This window comes from Schistocerca nitens, chromosome 4, assembly GCF_023898315.1.
Source record: "Schistocerca nitens isolate TAMUIC-IGC-003100 chromosome 4, iqSchNite1.1, whole genome shotgun sequence".
Taxonomy (NCBI): domain Eukaryota; kingdom Metazoa; phylum Arthropoda; class Insecta; order Orthoptera; family Acrididae; genus Schistocerca; species Schistocerca nitens.
In genome coordinates this window covers 544,738,005-544,756,317 of record NC_064617.1, presented here as the reverse complement: position 1 = coordinate 544,756,317, position 18,313 = coordinate 544,738,005, and the positions used below count along the sequence as shown (strand labels likewise).

The following is an 18,313-nucleotide window of genomic DNA, read 5'->3' as shown; positions in this document are numbered from 1 at the left end:
GAGGTTAAAGATGGAAGACATTCTAATATGCAGACAGATATTACTGCTTAAATGTCATGCATGAGTTTTTAAGAGTGAAAAGCTAAGTGCATTGTATGTAACAGAGGTGGGAGGGGGGGCAGTGAACAAATGATGGGAATGACAGTGAAAGATGCAGAAAATTAAAATGGAGTGAAGCAAAGAGTAGTTACAGTGAAGAGATGATGAGACAGAAGAAATTAACGTAAATTAAGGCCAGGTGGGTGGCGAGAACCAAGGACATATTGAAGTGCTAGTTCTCACCTGCAGAGTTGTGAGAAACCGGTGTCTGGGAGAAGAATTCAGATGGTGCCTGTGGTGCAACAGGCACCGAGGTCATGAATGCAATGTCAGTATACACCCTCTGCCTATGCCCATTCACCCTATTTGATAATTTGCTGGTAGTCATGCCGATGTAGAAGGCCGAACATTGTTTACATAACAGCTGCTATGTGACATGCATCATTTTGCCTGTGGCTCTCCCTTTGACAGTATATATTTTGCCAGCTATAGGGCTGTTGTACCTCGACACCCATCTTCCTATCCTATGACTCCTACCCCTGTGACCATCCCTGCTGCAAGACTTGCCCTATACACCTTCCTACCACGACCTACAACAGCCTTATAACTGGCAAAACATATACTATCAAAGGGAGAGCCACCTATGAAACAACACGTGTTATATACCAGCTGTTATGTAAATTGGCATGACTACCATCATATTGTCAATAAGGATGAATGGGTTTAGGCAGAGGGTGTATACTGGCTTTTCATCGTCCTCCCAACCTCCACAATATCCTTGTCAGACCCTATACTTCTTCTGCACCCATCTCCTCACCCCATGGCTCCTACCCCTGTGACAGTCCCCTGTGCAAGACTTTCCTTTTGCACTCTCCTACCACCACCTAATCCAGCCCTCTAACTGGCAAAACATATAATATCAAACGGAGAACCAACTGTGAAATGACACGTCTTGTACCAGCTGTTATGTAAACACTGTTCAGCCTTTTACATTGGCTTGACTACCGCCCAGTTATCAGTCAGGATGAATGGGCATAGGCAGAGGATGTATACAGGCAACACACAATACCCTGTTGCAGAGCATTCTCCACAACATGACATTTATGACCTCGGTGCCTGTTTCACCACGTGCACCATCTGAATTCTTACCCCAGACACCAGTTTCTCAGAACTCTGCAGGTGGGAACTAGCACTACAACATGTCCTTGGTTCTCGGATTCACCTTGGCCTTAATTTACAAGGGCTGTTCAATAAAGAATGATCATAATATTTTTTTGACAACATACCCCTACTCATCCTCATAATTTTGATAGTCCTCCCCTGAATATGATGCACTTGTCCCAGCATTTCTGCCAGTCTTCAAATACGTGCTGGAAACCATTTTATGTGAGGTTCTTCAAAATCACTTCCACGGCCTTCAACACTGCTTCTGATGATTGATAATGCCTCCCACGAAGGCATTTCTTCATGTTAGGGGTTAGAAAAAAGTCACTTGGGGCTAAATCCGGACTATAGAGAGGGTGAGGGATGCACTTCACGTTGATTTTTGCAATATATTGAGCAAAAAATTGAGAATATGTGACTGCACATTATCATGGTGCAGCATTCAGCTTGCTTCATGGAAATGTGGTCTTTTGTGCCTGATATGGACTTGCAATGTTTTCAGGACATCCCTGTAGTATTGTCCAGTCACTGATGTGTGTACAGGTACAAAATGCTGATAAACCATTCCATGAATATCAAAGAATGAGATGACCATAACTTTTCCAGCAAAAGCAACTCTTTTGCTTTTTTGGTGGTTGATGATGAAGGGAATTTCCACACTGAGCTTTGCTGTTTGCTCTTAGGATCACAATGATGTAGCCAAGTTTCATCAGCAGTGATTACATTTGAAAGAAACTCCGGATCTTCCTCTAACATCAACTTTAATTGCATGCAGACCTGCATGCGAATGTCCTTTTGTTTGGGAATCAACAATCTTGGAACCCTTTGCACACAAACACGTGTCACGTAATTTTTCTGTCACCAATGTGTGGGTGGCACCCAATGAAATGTTCAGTAATTCAGAAAGTGATCTTAAGGTAATTCATCAATCCTCTCTCACAATGACAGCAACAGTGTTGATGTTTTCTTCAGTCAGAGCAGTAACTGAAGCACTGGCTCCACCCTCCTTTGAAATTGATTGTCTCCCCTCTTTAAACATTTTAAACCACCTTTGAACTGTGCTGTAGGGAAGAACAGACTCTCCATAGGCCTCCTGTAACATTGTATAGGCCTCAGCTGAAGATATGTTGAGACAAAAGCAGAATTTCAAAGCCGCGTATTGTTCCTTGCATGTTACCTCCATTGCAGCAGTAGGTGATACTGAACATGTCTGACTTGCCTGTCTCTCACAGATGTGACAGCCAGAGCGAGAGCACCAGCAGCAGCGAGTACTGTTTGTATAAAGCGTTTATTTTGCATTTTGTTTACGACCTCCCACTAAGGAAGGGATTCTATTTGTGTTTATCTGCTCTGCATAGAAACTAACAGTTCTTGATCGTTAGGAGAGAAATTTATTTTGTACTTATTTGCTGCGCTTAGCTTTTAAATAGTTTTTCTGGGAAAACCTAGCGTAGTTTTCGCGTCTCGTATTTCAGTGAGTGTTTCTTGATTATCAGAGTAGCTCATCAGAAGATTATCTTGGGAATTTGTCACCGTATAGAGTAGGGTAAACATAGTCATGTGTAGGGACTGTTGTTGTTGTGAGCGGACGCAAGGAGAATTGGCCACTCTTCGGGGGCAGGTGGAGGCTTTGTCTGTTAGGCTCATCGAGCTCGAGGCGCAGGCGTCGGCTCGTAGTGGCGTTGGGGCAACTGTGGTGAGACCTATGCCTACTTCGGTGGCCTTGGAATCACATGGAACCCCTGATGTCGCTGCGTCTTCCGGCAGTGAGCATCTTACCGGTCAGCCATCACTCCAGGGTGAATGGCGGACAGTGGTGGGCTCGCGCGTGCCTGGCCGAAAGGCGAAGGTGGGATCTGGCCGCGTGGCAGCTGCCTTACCCCTTTCCAACAGGTACGGGGTGCTTCCTAGTGGTGATGACATCGTTTCCGAGCCACCACAGGATGCCTCGCCTGTTGGGCCAGTGGCCGATTCTCCGGCAAGGTCCCGACAGTCACAGAGGGCGGGCCTATTAGTTATAGGGAGCTCCAATGTTAGGCGGGTTATGGAGCCCCTCAGGAAAATAGCGGGTAGGTCGGGGAAGAATGCCAGTGTGCACTCGGTGTGCTTGCCGGGGGGTCTCGTCCGTAATGTGGAGGAGGCCCTTCCGGCAGCTATTGAACGCACTGGGTGTGACCGGCTGCAGATAGTAGCACATGTCGGAACGAATGACGCCTGCCGCTTGGGTTCTGAGGCCATCCTTGGTTCCTTCCGGCGGCTGGCTGATTTGGTGAAGACAACCAGCATCGCACGCGGAGTGCAAGCTGAGCTTAATATCTGCAGAATAGTGCCCAGAGTCGATCGCAGTCCTCTGGTTTGGAGCCGTGTGGAGGGTCTAAACCAGAGGCTCAGACGACTCTGCGACTATAATGGTTGCAAATTCATCGACCTCCGTTATTGGGTGGAGAACTGTAGGGCCCCCCTAGACAGGTCAGGCATGCACTACACACCGGAAGCAGCTACTAGGGTAGCAGAGTACGTGTGGCGTGCACACGGGGGTTTTTTAGGTTAGAGGGACCCCCCCTTGGGCGAAACGATAAAATACCTGACGGCTTACCAGAGAGAACATCAGCATCGTTGATAAAGAACGTCCGTCCTCAGAGACTAAAAACAGGAAAAGTTAACGTAATATTGGTAAACTGCAGGAGTATCCAGGGCAAGGTTCCTGAATTAGTATCGCTTATTGAAGGAAATAGTGCGCATATAGTATTAGGAACGGAAAGTTGGTTAAAACCGGAAGTGAACAGTAACGAAATCCTAGACACAGAATGGAATATATACCGCAAGGATAGGATAAACGCCAATGGTGGAGGAGTATTTATAGCAGTAAAGAATTCAATAATATCCAGTGAAGTTATTAGCGAATGCGAATGTGAAATAATCTGGGTTAAGTTAAGTATCAAAGGTGGGTCAGATATGATAGTCGGATGCTTCTATAGACCACCTGCATCAGCAACCGTAGTAGTTGAGCGCCTCAGAGAGAACCTGCAGAACGTCGTGAAGAAGTTTCGTGATCATACTATTGTAATAGGGGGAGACTTCAATCTACCAGGTATAGAATGGGATAGTCACACAATCAGAACTGGAGCCAGGGACAGAGACTCTTGTGACATTATCCTGACTGCCTTGTCCGAGAATTACTTCGAGCAGATAGTTAGAGAACCAACTCGTGAAGCTAACGTTTTAGACCTCATAGCAACAAATAGACCGGAACTTTTCGACTCCGTGAATGTAGAAGAGGGTATCAGTGATCATAAGTCAGTGGTTGCATCAATGACTACAAGTGTAATAAGAAATGCCAAGAAAGGAAGGAAAATATATTTGCTTAACAAGAGTGATAGGGCACAAATCGCAGAATATCTGAGTGACCACCATCAAACGTTCATTTCTGAGGAAGAGGATGTGGAACAAAAATGGAAAAAATTCAGAAACATCGTCCAGTACGCCTTAGATAAGTTTGTACCGACTAAGGTCCAAAGCGAGGGGAAAGATCCACCGTGGTATAACAATCATGTACGAAAGGTACTACGGAAACAAAGAAAGCTTCATCATAGGTTTAAGAGTAGTCGAATCATAGCTGATAAGGAAAAGCTGAACGAAGCGAAAAAGAGCGTAAAGAGAGCAATGAGAGAAGCATTCAACGAATTCGAACATAAAACATTGGCAAACAATCTAAACAAGAACCCTAAAAAGTTTTGGTAATATGTAAAATCGGTAAGCGGATCTAAATCCCCTATTCAGTCACTCGTTGACCACGATGGCACTGAAACAGAGGACGACCGAAGAAAGGCAGAAATACTGAATTCAGTGTTCCGAAACTGTTTCACTGCGGAAAATCGTAACACGGTCCCTGACTTCAGCCGTCGCATGGACGCCAAAATGGAAAATATTGAAATAAATGATATCGGAATTGAAAAACAACTGCTATCACTTAGTAGCGGAAAAGCATCCGGACCAGACGAGATACCCGTAAGATTCTACAGTGATTATGCTAAAGAGCTTGCCCCCTTTCTATCAGCAATTTATCGTAGATCTCTGGAAGAACGTAAAGTACCTAGCGACTGGAAGAAAGCGCAGGTCGTTCCCATTTTCAAGAAGGGTCATAAATCAGATGCGAATAATTATAGGCCTATTTCGCTTACGTCAATCTGTTGTAGAATAATGGAACATGTTTTATGTTCTCGTATTATGACGTTCTTAGATAATACAAATCTCCTTCATCATAACCAACATGGATTCCGCAAACAGAGATCATGTGAAACTCAGCTCGCCCTATTTGTCCAAGAAATTCACAGTGCCGTAGACACTGGCGAGCAGATTGATGCCGTATTCCTGGACTTCAGGAAGGCATTTGATACGGTTCCGCACTTACGTTTAGTGAAAAAAATACGAGCTTACGGAATATCGGACCAGGTTTGTGATTGGATTCAGGATTTCCTAGAAGAAAGAACACAACATGTCATTCTTAACGGTTCAAAATCTGCAGATGTAGAGGTAATTTCGGGAGTACCGCAAGGAAGCGTGATAGGACCTTTATTGTTTACAATATACATAAATGACTTAGTTGACAACATCGGTAGCTCCGTGAGGCTATTTGCAGATGACACGGTTGTCTACAAGAAAGTAGCAACATCAGAAGACTCGTACGTACTCCAGGAAGACCTGCAGAGGATTGATGAATGGTGCGACAGCTGGCAGCTTTCCCTAAACGTAGATAAATGTAATATAATGCGCATACATAGGGGCAGAAATCCATTCCAGTACGATTATGCCATAGGTGGTAAATCATTGGAAGCGGTAACGACCGTAAAATACTTAGGAGTTACTATCCGGAGCGATCTGAAGTGGAATGATCACATAAAACAAATAGTGGGAAAAGCAGGCGCCAGGTTGAGATTCATAGGAACAATTCTAAGAAAATGTGACTCATCGACGAAAGAAGTAGCTTACAAAACGCTTGTTCGTCCGATTCTTGAGTATTGCTCATCAGTATGGGACCCTTACCAGGTTGGATTAATAGAAGAGATAGACATGATCCAGCGAAAAGCAGCGCGATTTGTCATGGGGACATTTAGTCAGCGCGAGAGCGTTACGGAGATGCTGAACAAGCTCCAGTGGCGGACACTTCAAGAAAGGCGTTACGCAATACGGAGAAGTTTATTATCGAAATTACGAGAGAGCACATTCCGGGAAGAGATGGGCAACATATTACTACCGCCCACATATATCTCGCGTAATGATCACAACGAAAAGATCCGAGAAATTAGAGCAAATACGGAGACTTACAAGCAGTCGTTCTTCCCACACACAATTCGTGAATGGAACAGGGAAGGGGGGATCAGATAGTGGTACAATAAGTACCCTCCGCCACACACCGTAAGGTGGCTCGCGGAGTATAGATGTAGATGTAGATGTAGATGGGAAACAGGAGTCCCAACAATGAAACTACTATGGCATGTTTGTTGCACATGAAGCTAAAAGAATATCATAAGGTTAAATTTTAGTGTGAGAAATTATGATCATTAAAAAGTTATGATAATTCTTTATTGAACAGCCCCCGTGTATTAATTTCTTCCATCTCAGCATTTCTTCACTGTAACTACTCTTTGCTTCACTCTGTTTTAATTTTTTACATCTTTCATTGTCTTTCCCATCTATTTTTCACCACCACCATGATGTTTAAGCAGTAATCTCTGTCTGTATGTTATCCTGTCTTGCACCTTTAAGCTCTCAGGTTTTCAAATCTTGTCTGATGCAGTCCCAACAATCAGTCTTTTCTTCTCATCCTGTACAGTAAGTCTCCTGTGACCCACAGTTCTGGTTTGCTTTCCGAAAATCTACTCCTTTTCCTAGACTTCTCCAGTCCTTTTCCTTCACCCCTCTTCCTTCCCCTTCAACCCTTGTGGCTGAAGAAGAAGCCACTTGCTCCGAAAACTTGCCCATTACAAACGTCTTTTATGTGTGTATTCTGCTGCCACTCGGTGAGTAGATTATTTTATCTATCCATTTAAATAATGAAATCGATTTGGCAGACAAGTTGAAGGACACAAAATGCTCACTGATTGTTGTGCCACTCCAACTGCCAGGCTCAGCTACCCCCAACGTGTGTGACACTTTAGCAGGTACTCTCCAATCAATTGTACCTCCCCCTCTCCAGCAAGTGGTGTCAACTCCCTACACTCTCTTGTTTACCCAGGCATCAACGCCACTGCTAAGCTGGTTACTAAACAATTAGTGCGGCTAGTGTTAAGAACAATGTCACAATTCGATGCGAGCTTGTGTTCCATGCCAGAGAAGCAAAGTCAGGTGACATGCACAGCCCCATCTAGGACAGTTCAGCATTCCCAAAGAACACCTATGTCATGTCCATATCAACGTTGTTGGCCTCCTCCCTCCATTCCTCCTAGGGCTTTCGAGATAAATTCTCAGTCATCAACCAAGTCTCAAGGTGGGTCAAAGCCATTCCTTTATCTATTATAATGGCTGCTTTGGTTACCCATGCCTTCGTCAGCTTCTGGAGTTCTCGTTTTTGTTGCCCTTCATCTGCAATCACCAACCAGTGCCACCAGTTCGAATCCTCACTGCTCATGAATCTTTGTGAGCTGTGCAGTGTTGACAAGTTCCACACCATTTCCTACCACCTGCAGAGCAATGGTCTTGTGGAGCATTGGCACTAAATCCGTAAGATGGCACTCATGTGTACGTGTGCAGGCTTTTGTGACCATTGTCACTGAAGTTAAAATCTTTTGGGTTATTAGGCCATGTCACATTTCTTTAAACAATTGACATTTTGACCCCTCTGCTGGGATCTCCTTCAGGATCTTGTGGTATCCACTGTAGATTGAGTACTCCTAATCTTCCCAGCTGAGTTTTTTGAACACTTACACCTCCCAAATGAAGATAAGCTTCCTGCTCTAGTTGATAAAATATGTGAATAAATTTCACAAGTCCTTGCTCAGCTAACTGCATTCTGTACCACAAGCCTTCATCTAAAAAGGTCTTGCAACCTGCAATTATGTTATGCTTCGTGACGACTCCTTCTGTGCATCTCTCCAACTTCAGTATTTGGGCCCTCACAAAGTCCTTGACCAGGGTCAGAACACACTGGACATTGTGTTTAACAGCAAATACGAAAGTCTCAATAAGTAGGATAAAGCTAGCATGGTTGTTAACAGGTGATCTACAGTTCTCTGTTTGTTCCCACAGCTTCGCAGGCCACAGTCGATGGCACTCCTCCATGAGACACAACTTGTGGAGTGTGTGATGGCTTCACCTACAAGTGAGACACCCCTCCCCCCTCCCTTCTCCCCCCGCCACCTCCCTCACCCCCTCTCAATACAGTGTACAGTGTTTACTGACATCACAGACATCACCCTGGGTGTTCTCTCAATTGAGGTTTGAGACAGCACTGTCTTCAGTTTTATCATCCTTCCTTCAATGCAATATAATGCCTCAGCAACTCACATACAGCTACTGAAATCCTTTGAGCTCCCATCAGACACTGAGCAGGACATCCTAGTGGCCAAAATCTCTGGTAACAGCATCCTCTCCATTGCCATGGACCTCTCTCCACTTGACAAACCTCCCTGCTACTGCATGGCACAACTCCTTCACCCACCTATGCGGCTTCAAGGTTTCTTCATGGATAACATCTCTGTTCCTTCCCCGTGCTCTGCACTACCTGGAGGGATAGGGCAGGAGGGGCCTAAAAATGGCTCTGAGCACTATGGGGCTTAACATCAGTCCCCTAGAACTTAGAACTACTTAAACCTAACTAACCTAAGGACATCACACACATCCATGCCCGAGGCAGGATTCGAACCTGCGACCGTAGCCATCATGCGGTTCCAGACTGTAGCGCCTAGAACAGCACGGCCACACCGGCTGGTGGGAGGGGTCTCTGTGGTGACTATCCACCATAAGAAACATCATCTTTGAGTTTTATTTGTAGACTCTTTGATTGAAAATCTTTGGTATGTTTTGTCTTTGTGTGGTGCTTGTCTTCAATGTTCACACTATGTGTGTATGTGCTGCATGTATTTAATAAAAGTGTTCTTCAACATACATTATGTTGGTGATTGTTATTCTGTCATCATACAACTAATGGAAGACATTTTTCAAACAGCATTCAATGGTGCACAGTTAACAAGTTGTAAAAATGTCTTTGTATTGATATGCCATAACTCTGTCACTCACAACCATGTCTTCTCCACAATAAACAGGACCACACTGTTTACCTGATATCCACATAGATGCCATGATTTTGTTTTGTATTCATAAAGAAATCTGTTTGTGTGATTGCTCTGCCATAATTCTCAAGCTGAGCATTTTGAAAACTTATTTCTATGTCCCCTGTTTGGCAGTGGAGAACACACACTTCCACTAGTCCTTAAATCCTGAAGTGACATAAACAGGACACTCATTCACTCCATAAATCCTCCTTTGGGGAAAGCACTTTTGTGTCAGAAGGTGTTGCATTTATTTATTCTTCCTTGAAAGAGCATTTATTGAAATTAGTATGTTTATATACAATTTATATAATTGTCCATCTACCTCTTGTAATGTTACACATTTCAAAGATGTAGTGTCAACCATGGATCAGTCATACATGAACCACAGACTTTGCCATTGGTGGGGCAGCTTGTGCGCCTCAGTGATACAGATAGTTGTGCTGTAACTGTAGGTACAACCACAACAGGGGTTACCGGGAGGGGGTGGGGGGGTGGGGGGTGGGGGGCGGTGTATCTGTTTGTTGAGAGGCTAGAGAAATGTATGGTTCCTGAAGAGGGACTGCAGCCTTTTCACTATTTGCAGGGGCAAAAGTCTGGATGGTTGACTGATCTGGCTTTGTAATATCAACCAAAATGGCCCTGCAGTGCTGGTACTGTAGATGGTTGAAGGCAAGGGGAAACTGCAGCCATAATTTTTCTCAAGAGCATGCAGCTCTACTGTATGGTTAAAGGATGATGGCATCTTCTTGGGTAAAATATTCCGGAGGTAAAATAGTTGCCCATAGAACTACTACACTACTAAGGAGGATGTCATCATCGGGAGAAACAAAACTGACTTCCTATAGTTCTGAGCATGGAATGTGAGAGCCCTTAATCGGGCAGGTAGATTAGAAAATTTAAAAAGGGAAATGGATTGGTTGAAATTAGATATAGTGGGAATTAGTGAAGTTTGTTGGTAGGAGGAACAAGACTTCCGGTCAGGTGAATACAGGGTTGTAAGTATAAAATAAAATATGGATAATGCAAGAGTAGGCTTAATAATGAACAAGAAAACAGGAATGTGGGTAAGATGCTATGAACAGCATAGTGAATGCATTATTGTAGCCAAGACACAAAGCCCACACTCACCACAGTAGTACAAGTTTATATGTCAACTAGCTCCACAGATGATGATGAGATTGAAGAAATGTATGACAAGATAAAAGAAATTATCCAGGTAGTTAAGGGAGATGAAATTTTAATAGTGATGGGGGACTAGAATTTGATAGTAGAAAAAGGAAGAGAAGGGAAAATAGGAGGTGAATATGGATCGGGGGAAAGGAATGAAAGAAGAAGTCACCTGGTAGAATTTTGCACAGAGCATAATTTAATCATCGCTAATGCTCCAGGTTTCAAATTGTAAAACATTTTCAGGGGCAGATGTGGACTCTGACCACATTTTACTGTTTATGAACTGTAGATCAATACTGAAGAGAAAGGTAGAAGGTAGGAAATTAAGGAGATGGAACCTGGATGAGTTGAAAGAACCAGAGATTGCTGAGAGTTTCAGAGGGAGCATTAGGCGAAGTTTGACTAGAACAGGGGAAAGGAATATAGTCAAAGACAAATGGGTAGCTGTAAGAGAAGAAGCAGAGGATCAAATAGGTAAAAAGAAAATACCTAGTAGAAATCCTTGGATAACACAAGATATATTGAATTTAATAGATGAAAGGAGAAAATATAAAAATGCAGCAAACGAAACAAGCAAAAAGGAATATAAACGATTAAAAAATCATATTGGCAGGAAATACAAAATGGCTGAACAGGAATAGTTAGAGGACAACTGAAAGGGTTCAGAAGCATATTTCATTGGGGGAAAGATAGATACAGCCCACAGGAAAATTAAAGATGCCTTTGGTGAAAAGAGAAGCAGCTGCATGAATATCAAGAGCTCACATGGGAGAGCAGTCCTAAGCAAAGAAGGGAACGCTGCAAGATGGAAGGAGTATATAGATGGAGATAAACTTGAATGCAATGTTATGGAAAGGGAAGTGGACATAGATGAAGATGAGATGGAAGATTTGATACTGTGAGAAGAATTTGATGCTCTGAAAGATGGGTGTGCAAGATAAATGAGATGGGCAAAATACCCTCAGACTTTGAGAAAAGCATAATAACCCCAATTCCAAAGCAAGCAGGTGCTGACAGGTGTGAAAATTACCAAACTATCAGTTTAATCAGTTATGGTTGCAAAATGCTAACATGAATTCTTTACAGAACGAAGGAAAACCTGATAGAAACTGACATCGGGGAAAATCAGTTTGGATTCTGGAGAAATGTAGGAACATGCAAGACAGTTCTGGCCTAATGAATTATCTTAGAAGATAGTTTAAAGAAAGGCAAACATACATTTATAGCATTTGTAGACTTAGAGAAAGCTTTTGATGACGTTTACTGTAATACTCTCTTTGAAATTCTGAAGATAGTAGGGATAAAATACAGGGAGTGAAATGATATTTATAATTTGCACACAAACCAGATGGCAGTAATAAGAATCAAAGGGTATGAAATGGAAGCAGTGGTTGAGAAAGGAGTGAGACAGTGCTGGAGCCTGTTCCTGATGTTATTCAGATGGTACATTGTACAAGCAGTAAACCAAAGAAAAATTTGGAGTAGGAATTTAAGTTCAGGGAAAATAAATAAAAACTTTGAGGTCTAGCAGTTATCTTGTAGTTGTGTCAGAGACAGCAACAGACTTGGAAGAGCAGTTGAACGAAATGGACAGTGTCTTGAAAGGTGTGTATGAGATGATCATCCAAAAGCAAAACAAGGATAATGAAATGTAGTTAAATTAAACCAGCTGATGCTAAGGGAATCAGATTAGGAAACAAGACACTTAAAGTAGTCGATGAGTTTTGCTATTTGGGCAGCAAAGGAACATGATGGCCAAAGTAGAGAGGCTATAAAATGGAGATTGACAATGGCATGAAAAGCATTTCTGAAGAAGAGAAATTTGTTAATATGGAATATAGATTTACATGAGTCTTTTCTGAAAGTATTTGTCTAGAGTGTAGCCATGTATGGAAGTGAAACATGGACGATAAACAGTTTAGACAAAAAGAGAATAGAAACTTTTGAAATGTTATGCTACAGAATAATGTTGAAGATTAGGTGAGTGCAGCAAGCTGCTAATGAGAAGGTGCTGAATACAATTGGGGAGACAGGAAATTTGTGCCACAACTTGATCAGAAGAAGGGATCGTTTGATAGGACACAAGGGACATGAAGGGATCACCAACATAGTACTGGTGGGAACTGTAGCAGGTAAAAATCGCAAATGGAGTCCAAGAGATGAACACAGTGAGCAAATTCAGAAGGATGTAGGATGTAGTAGTAACTCATAGATGAAGAAGCTCACACAGGGTGGAGTGGCACAGAGAGCTGCATCAAGCCAGCCTTTGGACTGAAGACCACAACTAGAGCAGCGAAGGATAGCAACAGTTGTTTGTGATGTGAGAAATATTGGCTACTTGTAGGTGACAAATTTTTGAAAATAGGTGAATGATTTATATTTTAATAGGTCACATTGACAACTTGTGTCATAAGCATGAAACCAATGTCAAATATGAGGTAACATACCCTATTGGATGACATAAGGATCAATACTAACTGCATTATTGTTTATAACTTACGTAAATGAAGTCCTACCTTCATAATAGAAAGCAGAGGGTCGCATTGACAACCTGTGTCATAAGCAGGAAATCAACCTCAAATATGAGGTAACATACCCTGTTGGGTGCCATAATGATCAATACTGACCCATTATTGTTTATAACTTACACAAATTAACTTCCAGTGACAACTATAATATTTGCTGACAACACAAGCATACTGGTCAAGGGTCCAAATTCAGCCTTTACAGAAATAGCTCAGATGATATCTTAAGACACCTACAAGTAGTTTGCAGCTAACGGTTTGTATTAATCTCACAATGACTCATATTACGCAATTTTAAACCAGCAAATTACGACTTCCTAGCATGAGACATAAACATTAATGGTTGTACACTAACTGAAATACACTGTATGAAAGTTATCAGGGGCTCCAGTTGGTTAACAAGTTAAAATAGAATCAACACACAGATAAATTAATCAAGAAGCTTAGTTCAGCATCTATGCCCTTGGAAGCACCTCTTGTTGTGTTGAGCCAAAAGCAAGAGTGTTGGCTTATTTTGCATATTTCTACTCCTTGTTGCCTTCTGTAATTATATTTTAAAGTAGTGTGCCTGAAGTAAAGGCAAACTGAGGAGCTAATTGATTGAGAAGTAGTGGTTATGGCCCTGTAAACTGACGTACGGCTGGGAGAGCAGTCTGCTGACCACGTGCCCCTCCATATCCGCATCCAGTGATGCCTGTGGGTTAAGGATGACTTGGTGGCCGGTCGGGATCATTGGGCCTTTGTGGCCTGTTCAGGTAGAATTTACTTTTAGTTCCTAAAGTAAATAAAGTGTCTACTCATCAGAACTGTGCAGTAAGAATATTGTGTAAAGTAGATAACTATACATCCTTCAGTAGCCCTTTAAAGACTTTGGAATTCTCACAGTCACTTCCCAACACACTTATACTTAATGGTTTTCCTTGCTGACAATAACATGAGTTTAAGCTGAACTGTGATTTATACAGTCACAGTACAATACACAAACATGTGAATGAGATTGATGGAACATGATAAATTATAATTGGGACATATATGAAATACCTGGAATATTCTCTCAGGAATAGCATTTATTGTAATTTAATAAAACTGTTAATAATAATAATATATTGTGTGAACCGTCCATTGTAATTGACACACTGATGGCTTTTTCTCAATTTTGCCCATTTTTTTATAATGAGATTTACTGCTTTTAAAAGTTGTTTAATTATGTCTTTATTAAAATTTCATTTTATGAGATAGGCCTAATATTCCATTATGTTCATTGTTAAAATACAGTTAAATATGTGCAGGATATTTTGAGGGCCGTCGACCTGTATTAATAGTTCGAGACCCAGACCTCATCAGGAACATCATGGTCTGTGATTTTGACTGCTTCGTGGATCGACCAGTGCTACGATTGAAGAACAGACCACACATAGATAATATGCTAATTAACCTGAAGGGAGCTGAGTGGAAAAAAGTGCGTGCTATGCTCACCCCTACTTTTAGCTCAGGAAAGCTGAAATCTATGGAGGAAATAGTAGTACAGTGTGGAAATCAGATGACACGCTACCTAACAGAATGTAAGTACATAACTACTTTCAGTAACTTCTAGGAAAATTAAGAATTTTTGCTTATTGTTTGTGTGTTTTAAAATTCAGGATCTGTAGGTACATTGCAGTTCCTTGCAATTAGTCTATCACTTTATTTATGCTTCCTGAAATTTGAGGCTCCACTTTTGAAGACAAGTCTTCTTTACTCAGTCTGTTGTTTGTTGGTGCAGGAAGTAAAGCAAGGTACCTTTCACAGTACGCTGATACAATAGCTCCATACTTTACAATTATATACAAACGTTCGCTCAATGAAAGATCCATACCCAAAGACTGTAAAGTTGCACAGGTCACAACAATATTCAAGAAAGGTACTAGGAATAATCTACTAAATTATAGGCCCAAATCATTAACGTTGATATGCAGCAGGATTTTTGAACATATATTGTGTTCAAACATTATGAATTTCCTCGAAGAGAACAGTCAATTGACACACTGTCAACACGGATTTAGAAAACATCGTTCTTGTGAAACGCAACTAGCCCTTTACACATATAAGGTGTTGAGTGCTACTGACAAGGGATTTCAAATTGATTCTTTATATTTAGATTTCCAGGATGCTTTTGATACTGTACCACAAAAGCAGATTGTAGTGAAGTTAAGTGCTTATGGAATATCATTTCAGTTATGTGACTGGATTCATGATTTCCTGTCATAGAGATCACAGTTCATAGTAATTGATGGAAAGTCATTGAGTAAAACATAAGCGATTTCTGACATTCCCCAAGGTAGTGTTATAGGCCATTTGCATTCCTTATCTACATAAACAATTTAGGAGACAATCTGAGCTGTCGTCTTAGGTTGTTTGCCAACGATGCTGTCGTTTATTGACTAGTAAAGTCATCAGAAGATCAAAACAAATTGCAAAATGATTTAGAAAAGATTTCTATATGGTGCAAAAATTGACAATTGACACTAAATAATGAAAAGTGTGAGGTCATCCTCATGAGTACTAAAAGGAATCTGTTAAACTTTGGGTCCATAGTAAATCAGTCAAATCTAATGGCTGGAAATTTGGCTAAATACCTAGGAATTACAGTTATGTTCAACTTGAATTGGAAAGAACACATAGAGAATATTGTAGGGAAGGCAAACCAAAGACTGCGTTTTACTTGCAGGACACTCAGAAAATGTAACAGATCTACTAAAGAGACTGCCAGCACTACACTTGTCCATCCTCTTTTGGAGTATTTCAGTGTAGTGTGAGACCCTTACCAGATAGGATTGATGGAGCACATCAAGAAAGTTCAAAGAAGATCAGCATGTTTTATATTATTGCAAAATAGAGGAAAGAGAGTCACTGAAATGATACAAGACTTGGGGTGAACATAATTAAAACAAAGGCATTTTTCGTTGCGGCGGAATGTTCTCACAAAATTTCAATCACCAACTTTCTCCTCCACATGTGAAAATATTTTGTTGACACTGATCTACATATGAAGAAATGATCATCATAACAAAGTAAGGGAATTCAGAGTTCACACAGGATGATATAGATGTTCGTTTCTTCCGCATGCTGTTCAAGATTGGAATAATAGAGAATTATTGTCAAGGTGGTTTGATGAATCATTTGGTAGGCACTTAAATGTGTTTTGCAGAGTATCCATGTAGATGTAGATCAAGTAAACCATCTGGTCTGATTTGAACACTGCAGTGTTTGTGTGTTTATTGATCTTCCATGTACTTGCACTCAATGCAGGTGTTGCTACCACATTCATAATTATTTTTGCTATCAGGTCCAATGTTTCCAGGCTGTATACTTCATAACAGAGCAAGGTAGAACCATCCTACTTGTTCTTGTACCAATCCTTACATCAGTATACTTTTTTTCTTTATTTTATCTTGTTTTATGAATGCCATGTATATATCAGTGACATAAATTAGCTACTTTTTTATTCAAGTAGGAATTCATAAAATTTTATTGTTCACGTTGTCATTTCTCAGTTACTGATGACAATAGTCTAATTAATTTACCTGAAATTCATAGTGAGCCAATGACTGTTCGATATAGCCTGCTGGAAGCTCTCATTTGCCTCTTCTCATTAAACATCTTACTCTTTCAAAAAATGTTATGTACCAAAAATTGTCCATAATCAAAGATCTTGTGTTGTAGAACATTCAAATCTTAAGCAATGGTTATTTCTGAAATGTAATACCATAATTATTAGCTCAGAATTTTCTGACTCCAAAAAATCTACTTTCACTAGGAAGCTTATTAATTTGCCAATTGTTCCATCTGAACAGTTTCATTTTTTAACCATTTTTGGCATACTCAGTCCCTGCAGAAGTATAAGTAATATCATAAAATGGTATATATAATTTTGCTCATTTTTTAAAATTATAAAGTTCATAGTTAAATAGACTTGCTCTTTTGCTTATTATTATTGTATTTGCTTATTACAAAGCCCATTCGTATTAATGTGACCACCTGTCAAGTGCCCAGATAACCAGCTTTTGCAGAGTGGACCACTGTAAGATGCACAGGAAGAGAATCAGTGAGGATCTGGAAGGGATATGGAGCCATGCTGATTCCAGTGCTGTGGACAGTTGCATTAGGTTTCTGAGCTGATGATCCATAGCTCAAACAGCCCAATCGAGGTGGTCCCATAGATTCATGAATGGGTTCAAATGTAGAGAGCTTGGTGGCAGGGGATTATGGTAAACTCATCCTGGTACTCTTTGAACCAGGCGTGTACACTGCAAGCTGTGTGATACATTGTGTTGTCCTGCTGGTAGACGTTGTAGTGCCGAGGAAAAATAAACTTGGTGGTGGGGAAGGACACGGTCCCTGTGTATAGATGCATACTTCTGTTGATTCACTGTGCCTTCCAGAATGATGATATGACCCAGGGAATGCCATGAAAAAATTCCCTACGCTATTCCCTCCTTGTCTGATTTCAGATATTTCATACCATACATATCAATACACATCTGTCCGATGAAGCAGAAAACATGATTCACCTTAAAAGGCTACCTTTCACCACGCAGTGGACATCCAGTTGCAGTACTGTCATGCAAATTACAGCCTTTGTTACCAATGAACAGCAGTCTGCATGAGTGCATGAACCAGGTGCCTGTTGCAGAGGCCCATAAGCAGCAACATTCACTAAATGGTTGTTGAGAAGACACTGTTGCTAGCCCCTTGGTAATCTGGGCAGTCAGGTGTTCAACAGCTGCACATCTGTTCACCTGTACACGTCTCCACAACCATTTTTCATCACTGTCATCTATGGTCCGTGGAGTACCACAGTTGCCTTGGCTGCAGTTTCTTTTGCCATTTTGCCATGAACAGTGTACTTTAACCATGATGGCACAGAAACAGTTCAGAAATTAAGCCATTTTGAAAATGCTTCAAACCTTGACCCAAAAGCTAATGATTGTACCCTTTAGGATGTCTTATAAATCGCTTCCTTTCCTCAATATGACTGCGATTGCACTGTTTTCCACTTCCCCCAAAAGGCTTTAATATACACTCCACTGCTAATGCTGCCACCAGCCAAGTGTGAATGGTTATTGCATGTTGATAAGACATAGACAGTGGTCGCATTAATATTAA

General features: G+C 41.2%; 1 protein-coding gene across 1 annotated transcript in view; it reads left to right on the top strand.

Annotated features, from left to right (window-relative positions):
* LOC126253558 (cytochrome P450 9e2-like) overlaps nucleotides 1-18,313 on the top strand; it is a 147,857-nt gene that overhangs the window by 70,793 nt on the left and 58,751 nt on the right. Inside the window, exon 3 of the mRNA XM_049954966.1 lies at nucleotides 14,458-14,730. Coding sequence (XP_049810923.1) covers nucleotides 14,458-14,730 — 273 coding nt within the window. The remainder of the gene's footprint in view (nucleotides 1-14,457; nucleotides 14,731-18,313) is intronic.